This window comes from Megalobrama amblycephala, linkage group LG15, assembly GCF_018812025.1.
Source record: "Megalobrama amblycephala isolate DHTTF-2021 linkage group LG15, ASM1881202v1, whole genome shotgun sequence".
In the NCBI taxonomy this organism is placed as follows: Eukaryota; Metazoa; Chordata; class Actinopteri; order Cypriniformes; family Xenocyprididae; genus Megalobrama; species Megalobrama amblycephala.
Window position 1 is genome coordinate 10,001,959 of NC_063058.1, and position 8,637 is coordinate 10,010,595.

Here is an 8,637-nt window from a genome sequence, read left to right on the forward strand (position 1 = left end):
GGCTTTATAGACAGACAGCTTGAGAGTGACTCCTGAAGGACCAGCACCACATCCTCTTGTACCACTGTTTGAAGAATTTATCTTCCAAAATCTGGCAGTAAGGTGTGGGAGTTTACTTTTAGTCCCTCTCTTATCCTGAAATGTCCGTCTTGCAGAGATGGACTAAAAATGATCTTCCAAAACTTACTGCCAGATTCTGGAAGATAAATTCTTCAAACAGTGGTAAAAGAGGATGTGGTGCTGGTCCTTCAGGAGTCACTCTCAAGCTGTCTGTCTATAAGGCCTATAAAAACCCAGTCTTCATGTATTTTATAACACTTCAGCTTGTGATTCTTATTAAGAGCGGGTCATTTTTTAGGATTCTTTAGCTAACCTAACTAAGTCTCTGAGACACCTTGCACTTCTGGAGACTCCAGGTAGGTTGCAGTTCTGGAAAATGGTGGAGCTGGAGACTAAAAGGTTCCTGATGGTTTCACACTTAACTCTTCACCTTAATTCTTAACTCTTTTGCAGTTAATATGTGTCTTTTCTTTTCCACCTGTTTTTGTATGACCCCGCTGACCCAATGAGCATTTTGCTGTCCATTGGTCATGCTTTAACTTTGCAATTTCTAGTATTGCATTAGTATTGCGTCCTTCTCGTGAGTATTTAATCATTTTTGACTTTTCAGTCTAAGTTAAATCTCTTTTTTGGCTCATTTTGCCTGTAAAAGCAAACCTGCCTAATAATTCTGCACACCTGAATATAAGGCATTTTTCATTTCCAGCCTTCATGAACAATTATATATCACTTATAAATGATTAAAAACATTATTAATAGTAGTTATTAAGATTGATGTGGATTGAAATTGGTAAAATGTGTTTGGAAAAAAAATATGATCAGAAAGTTAGCTTGCCTAATAATTCTGCACACAGTGTAAAAGCAGCCTTTTAAAACTGGTATTTAGAAACATAACTTAAACTTAAATAAAATAGTCAGTCAAAAAGCCTTTTAAAAAAACACTGACCTATCATTTAGCTTATATTCACGTTTTTCATCAGAAAGATCAAAATATCTACATTGCAAGGGAGAAGAAAATAAAAACAGTAAAAAAAATCCTTAAACAGTCTGGCAAAAAGCCTTCTGAAAAACACTGAACTATCCTTTAGCTAATGTTCAAGTTTTTCTTTAGAAAGATCAAAAGATCTACATTGCAAGGGAGAAGAAGAGACCTCTGGGCATTTACAATATCCCCTGCTGTTGAAAATACCCTTTCACTGGGCACCGAGGTAGCGGGTATACACAGGTAGGTCTTTGCTAATGAAGACAGAATAGGATACCGCCCTGCATTGTCTCTCCACCACTTAAGAGGGCAAGCAGACAGAGAAACTAATGCTTCTTTGCAGTAAGAGTCAATTTCTGCCTGAATTCCACCTGTGACTTGATTACTGCTAAAAGAAGAGCCAAGGAGGTCCTCAAGGGCATGCTTCTTTAGAGGAGGCACAAAGCTCGCGCTGCTGTCGTCCAGATCTGCTGGATGTGGGCTCCTGGGCAGCACATCTTGGTCCTGGTTCATAAATGATAAAAAGACATTATATCAGCATTTTGTTACATTTTATTGTATTTCTCTCAATTTTCTCTATGGCACAGCGTTAACATTTTTTACCTGTTGTTGCATCTGTGATGCTATTCTTTCAAAGACGTCCTCTCTCTCTCCACTGCCTAGATGTTGCAAGGTCCGAAAGCGTGGATCCAAAGCACTGCTCTCCTGCATGAACTTTTCATCCTCTCCTTGGTATCTGTCAGTAAGATCCTTCAGAATGGCTACCTTCATCAGAGCAATGGCATTTGAGTCGTGATTATCTGTGGCCATGCTGTCTTGAATCATTTGTTTTAGTGGTGAAATGAGAGATATTGTTGGTTGCAACTCATCACAGAGAACAGTTGTGGCCTTTTTTATTGATAAAAGAATCTTCACAAGATCCTCTGCATTTGCAATGTCAGATGTGTCCAAAGTGTCAATTTCACGTGACTTGTGTCTCAGTTCATCACTCAGTAGGGCTGCAGCAACAGCTTGTTGCTGTTCAAGGTAGCGCTCCACCATGTCCAGAGAGCTATTCCATCTTGTCACTACATCAATAATGAGTTTATGTACAGGGAGATTGAGTAGTTTTTGTTTGGTGGTCAGCACGGCTGTGGCTGTAGAACTGCGGTGAAAAAAACTAGCTACACGTCTGACTCTACCGAGGAGGCGGCTCACTGCGTTGACCTTTAAACCTGCTTGGGAGGCCAGGTTTAGTGTGTGCGCAAAGCACCGTATGTGAGGGGACAGTTCGGCTTCCTTTACTGCTACTCGCATGTTGCTTGCGTTGTCAGTAACAACAGCGATCCTTGTTCCAATCTTGTCCAGCCCCCACTCTTTGACTGCAGATTTAAGGACTTCGGCTATGTTTACACCAGTGTGTGATTCGCTAAGCTGTCTAGTTTGTAAAACGTAACTCTGCATTTCCCATTCACTCATCAAAACATGTGCCGTAATAGTGATGTAACTGTGAGTCGCTCTGGAAGTCCACCCATCAGTGGTAATAGCAATGCACTCAGACTGTTTAAGGTTCAACATGACACGGTTTTTTGTCTCACGGTAAAGAGCAGGGAACACAGTTTGACTAAAATGAGCCCGCGACGGCATTTGATGCTTCGGCTCAAGCTTGGCCACTAACCTTTTAAATCCTTTGCCATCTACTGCAGAAAAGGGACGTAAATCACACGCTATGTATTCCGCGATGTACCTCGTGATTTCTTGAGCCCTTGCGCTGTTGTGTGGCATAGTTGTTGAAAATGCCTCCTTCAGGGTTTTTTGACCGGACAGGACTTTCTTTGTGAGAGAATCTGCAAACTTTTCGGGATGATGGGTTATCAGATGACTTCCCATGTTGCTTGTGTTTCCTGCGTTGTATCGCAGTTTACTGTGGCAGTGCTTGCACTTAGTCCATTGTCTGTCCACCACCTTCTCTCCTTTTGCGTTTTTTGACACGGCGAAACCAAAATGTTTCCAGACATCTGATTTAAAAGCTGCAGGGGCTGGCACAATCTCATCTTCGGTTTTGTTGTTTTCATCCTTACAAGTATCGCTGTCGGCCATGCTGGCTTGCTGTGAGCTTGTGTGGACAGCGTGCAGCGTGCAATCCTATTGGCTTAACAACGGTTGTTGTGACGACGCAGCGCAAAGGATCATGGTCTATGTAGTTAACAATGATTTGTTCTGTGGGACTGTTTATTCCTCTTGCTTTTTGACGGACACCTGTCCTTTTAATATTGTAACCCAACCACGACGATATCGAGACACGTTTACCACCGCGATAGCGCGATATCGTCAATATCGTTACATCCCTATTGGAAACGTGGGCTGGCATATGCAAATATTGGGGGCGTACACCCCGACTGTTACGTAACAGTCAGTGTTATGTTGAGATTCGCCTGTTCCTCTGAGGTCTTTTAAACAAATGAGATTTATATAAAAAGGAGGAAACAATGGAGTTTGAGACTCACTGTATGTCATTTCCATGTACTGAACTCTTGTTATTTAACTATGCCAAGATAAATTCAATTTTTCATTCGAGGGCACCTTTAAGTGGTTAACCCTGATAGACCCTGCTTGTAGATGCCTTAAGCACTCTATTAGAAAAGCTATCTTTTGCTACTGACAGCCATTCAAAAGTAACCGTGTGTTGTGTCTTTCTTTTACAAAGAGCATATTAATTTATACATTTTCAATATATCATAGTAGATGTTTTACCAGTGCCCAATTTTGTGATGAGAGATCTTAAAAGCATGAAATGGGACTCTATGCTGCCTTTCATGTCAAGGCTCGTTTATTATGGAGCCAATCATCGTCATCACATTTTTTTAAAATTATTATTGCTTCTGCATAATGATTATTAATCACAGCCGAATTGATAGTCTCAAAGTTGTGTTGTGGGGTTCTGTGTTAACCGAGCAACTACAACTAACCTCCACACCTTAAATTACAAAGCTTGTTTGATAAGCTGATTTTTGGTGACCTCTGCTGGAGACTCCTTTAAATAGACTCTAATTTAATAGACTAGAACTGTATGAGAATATAGTGCCATGTAGAAGAAACTCTTCTACTCAGAATCTCAGAAACTCAGAATGGCATTCTTTTTACCGAACCTAATGTGGACTCCCAAAGCAGATAGTGTAACTTCCTAAAACTGCAGTAGGCCAACCCGAGGCTGACATTGCTTAAGTGGTAAGTCCTTACAACAGACTAGGAATAAAATAATGACAGAATGTTGATTTTATACTCACCAGTATACTGGTGGTATCTTTCTTTCTTCAGTGAAACACTTAGCAGCTTTTCCGTGCAATTCAAGAACACGGTGATTTAAACGGCAAGCACAATAAAAGAAAAAAAAAGTAGTGAATACAACTGGTATGTAATGTTCCAAGTATTCTGAAGCCATATGAATGATTCGTGAGAGAAACCACTGAGTCGTTTTTCACTAGTGTCTGCTGTTGCGTTCAAATATCGAAAATGGCGCCTTTAGAATAACACAAGTGTCACTCGAATTGTTTTGAATGGGAGAAAGTGTAACGCGCAATATGGCGGAATAAGTCCCGCCTTCTAAATAAGAGCCAATCGCCGACTGGCAAAGTCATCGCGTCACTTCAGCGACCACTTTGGAGCAGACGTCACAATGACGTCACTTGCAGCTGCGCGCGCATAGTGGTTGCAGAAAAATAGCGGTAGCAATTGGAGGAAAATAAGAGAATAAGAGAAAAATGTTTTGTTGTGCCTCTGGATGTTGGAATCGGAAATCAAAAAATATAGTCTTAATTTTGAAAGAAAACCATCGTTGAAAACGTCCTTTGAAGCTAAACGGAGACGTTTCACAGACTGGACTGATGACACCTGCAAGGATTAGTCTACTATTAAAGCAGGAATTTGATGTAAACAGTAAGTCTACATAATATTCACATATGCAGTTCAGAGGACATACATACATAGCAGTTACAGCATTGAAATAATATTTAAACCTATAACATTTCACATAGATAACTTTTAAACAGTCTATACAATTTTAATTTCACAATTCTGACTTTTTTCTTGCATTTGCGTGTTTATTACTCCCAGTTCGGACTTTATTCCTCGCAATTGTGAGTTTATTTCACAATTCTGAGGGGAAAAAAGTCAGAATTGCGGGATAAATTGCAATTCAGAAAAGACAGAATAACGAGTATATCTCACAATTGTTTTTCTTTGTAAGAAATGTGAGATATAAACTCAGATTTGCGAGAAATAAAAGTCAGAATTGTGAGATATAAACTCGAAATTAACTTTTTATTCTTTTAATTCATGACAAACAAAAACAAAACAAAGTTGTACGCCTCAAGAGACTTATACGCTTTTAGCTTCTCCTGAGTATAGGCTATACACTTGAGGTGTCAATCAGGTAAATATATATCTCTGGCCACTGGATGCTTGGCCATTTCGTTTCATCATTTAACCACTGACAAGGTGCTATGGCAAACGGATCCGTAGCTGTATCCCACTCGGTAATGTTAATTTTTTTGAAATAACAGTGCTTATCGCTGGGTGAAGCTGCTGTGATATGCCGACAACATTTTAAAAAAATAACAAATCAAAATATTCTATAATGTTTCTAAATCTTAACTACTTTGAACCGCTTCGTCGTAACTCTCTAGTCGTACTGGTTATCACTCCCGGGTTTTCTGCAACCACGATGCGCGCGCATCCCGAATGTTTACAAACAGTAAATAGGCCTATAGAAACAGTCAGACGCGCCACTCCGAAGAGACGCGCATTTAGGTCTGCGTATGCGCATTAGCCTGATCCAGCCTGAAAAATACATTTTTTTTGTCATGATTCGAGCGTTTAGAAACAAAATTTATGAGCCGGTTGTTGTTAGATTTCATTGGTGATTTCAAATATGAAATTTAATCGTAAGGTTGGCGAACAGTTTTGGAGAATTAGATGTTTCCCCATTCAAAGAGATAGGAGCTGCATGATGCCCGAGAGGCGTTTCAAAGATGGCCGCCGAGTGAAATGACTTGTCTTAAAGGGACTTTGCTTTAGTTCTTACAGGTCACCTGACCAATGATCGCAACCGCGTGTTATATATCTTTCAGAGCACTGTGGCCAAAATCGGGCACCCATATCCTTGTTAGTTATTTTATATGGAATACTAGTACGAAGAAGGGAACTAAAATGGGTTAGCAAATCGGAGCACTTAAGTAGTTACAGTGCGCCAGAGGAAAATAATAATTTTACTTTGTAACCATATGCACTTTGTCAGATTTGATGTTTCTTGTTTATGATAGGTTTTGTGTTCTGTCAAATTTAAATTGAACAAATGATGACATACAATTATGACATACAATTATATTATATACATTTTATAAATGCCAGATTGAGGCGAGTTGAAACCTTTTAAAGTAAAAATAAAAATGTATACTTTATTAATTACAAAATCTGCTGGCCAAAAGGTAGATTTTTTTTATTATCTTTATTTAGTGGTTTCGTTAATTATTTTGTGCTTCGTAATTATTTTTGTGACTTACATTTTTTGCCTATAAGCATACAAAAGCCTGTTCAATGATGACGGATTTCTTTGTAACAACTTACCCCATGTAATACCTATAGTCTAAAAACATGCCCAACTGTTTGGGCATATACCTACATGGTAGGCTATTTTATTAAATGCTTTTTGTAGCTTGTGTGTCTTTACAAAAATATACTTAACATCTTCACTAAACCGCTTGTATCCATTAGTATTCTTTATCTACATTTATACAACCTGCATTTGACTTTACAGACAACATCCTTATAAGCATGTTTTTGCCTCTACACAGCTATGATGAAAGGAAATGTCACTTAATTTTCCCCATAAAAATGAATCTGTGGCTAGGAACCAGGGCTTCCCCCATGGATGAGCGGTCCCTACCTTGCCTACTGTTTCCGCCTTAGCTATTGCTGAATCTCTGTGGTATATGAACCTGAGAGGCTGTTTCATACCTTAGTGGCATAGCGAGAGTAGTTTCTGGAAGGTCTGGTTTAAAAATGATAAAGAATTGAAATGACATTTAATAAGCATAGGATTCTAAAAAGAATTTCGATTTTTTCGCAGAGTACAACACTGTTCCTCTATCTGCTGAACTACATAAGGAAGGATTGCCCTTATCATGGGAAACTGGAATTGAATCACTTCCTAAAGCAGGATGTTGGAGAACTACAGGCTTGTTCTGCTATTATCCAAGGAGACATGGACAGAGTGGACAAAGACATTTTCAGCAATCTGCTGGCCTCGAAAAAAAGAACATCCTTGCTATCCGAGTCATTCTATCTCAACGCAACCAAGGATTGTCCATCCTACATCCGAGGGTTTCTCTCAGTAAAGAGGAGAAAGATTTCCCTATTGCTTACTCCATGGTGATCCATGAGAAGATTGAGATGTTTGAAAGGCTCTTAAGAGCCATTTACACTCCTGACAATGTGTACTGTGTTCATGTGGACCAGAGGTCTCCTGAGATCTTTAAAGAAGCAGTTAGGGCCATTGTGTCCTGCCTGACAAATGTGTTTATGGCCAGCAAACTGGAGAATGTGATCTACGCCTCCTGGTCTCGAGTTCAAGCGGACATCAACTGCATGCAGGATCTTCTCAAGTCACCTGTCCAGTGGAAGTATCTGCTCAACACCTGTGGCACTGATTTCCCTATCAAAACCAATGCAGAAATACTTGAGTCTCTAAAACACCTGAATGGAAGGAACAGTTTGGAGTCCGAGGCCGTAGAGTCCAAAAAGGGGCGCTGGCAGTATCATCACAATGTTACGAAAGTTGTGACTCGGACCAATGTTAAAAAGTCACCCCTGCCAATAAAGAGTCCAACCCTTCAAACAGAAAGTTCGACCAATTGGACATGAACGCAATTGCTTGTCTAGTTAAATGGAGCAATCATGAAGGAGATCTAAAGAGTGGGGCTCCCTACCCACCATGCACTGGGACGCACAGACGGGCGGTGTGTGTCTATGGAGCTGGGGACTTGAAATGGATTGTGAGGCAACACCATCTTTTAGCAAACAAGTTTGATCCAGAAGTAGATGATGTAGCTATCAAATGTATGGAGGCTTTTTTAAGGTACAAAGCTATTTATGGTCGATCATTACTAACAGTTATAAAATCTGACATTATATTATGATGCCAAATACTGTCAGTATGATTTTTTTTTTTTTTTTAATTAATTAATTGGATAGAAGTGTTGTAAGAAAATGTTTATTTAGTTTTTGAATTCTATACCTTATTGAAAAGATACAAATTGATCTATGCTACCACTACTATATATATATTGTAAATGTATTAAATATTTTTATATTACACAAAATTGTCTAAATTTATGTCATTCTATCCATGAAAGCTAATATATAATGTTTTTTTTTGTATATATATATATATATATATATATATATATATACACACACACACACCATTTACAGTTATCAACTATACATTACTGGCCTGAATCTTTGACATTACAAAGTCAGTACTCTGAAATATATGAAGTACAAGCAAATATAATTTGCAGGTTTCTATTTTGTTCTAAAGGAGCTTATAACAGAAG

The 8,637-nt window shown here is 38.9% G+C and overlaps 1 protein-coding gene and 1 pseudogene across 1 annotated transcript; one reads left to right on the plus strand and one right to left on the minus strand.

Moving 5' to 3' along the window:
- Positions 1 to 895: 895 nt before the first annotated feature.
- LOC125246550 (E3 SUMO-protein ligase ZBED1-like) lies at positions 896 to 3,420 on the minus strand. Its single transcript, XM_048157495.1, has 2 exons — positions 1,646 to 3,420; positions 896 to 1,546 (listed from the first exon to the last, which is right to left on the minus strand). Exons 1-2 carry the CDS (start codon positions 3,119 to 3,121, stop codon positions 1,145 to 1,147), a joined length of 1,878 nt encoding a protein of 625 aa, XP_048013452.1. The 5' UTR covers positions 3,122 to 3,420; the 3' UTR covers positions 896 to 1,144.
- Positions 3,421 to 5,523: 2,103 nt separating this feature from the next.
- On the plus strand, positions 5,524 to 8,488 carry LOC125247002 (annotated as a pseudogene).
- Positions 8,489 to 8,637: the final 149 nt, after the last annotated feature.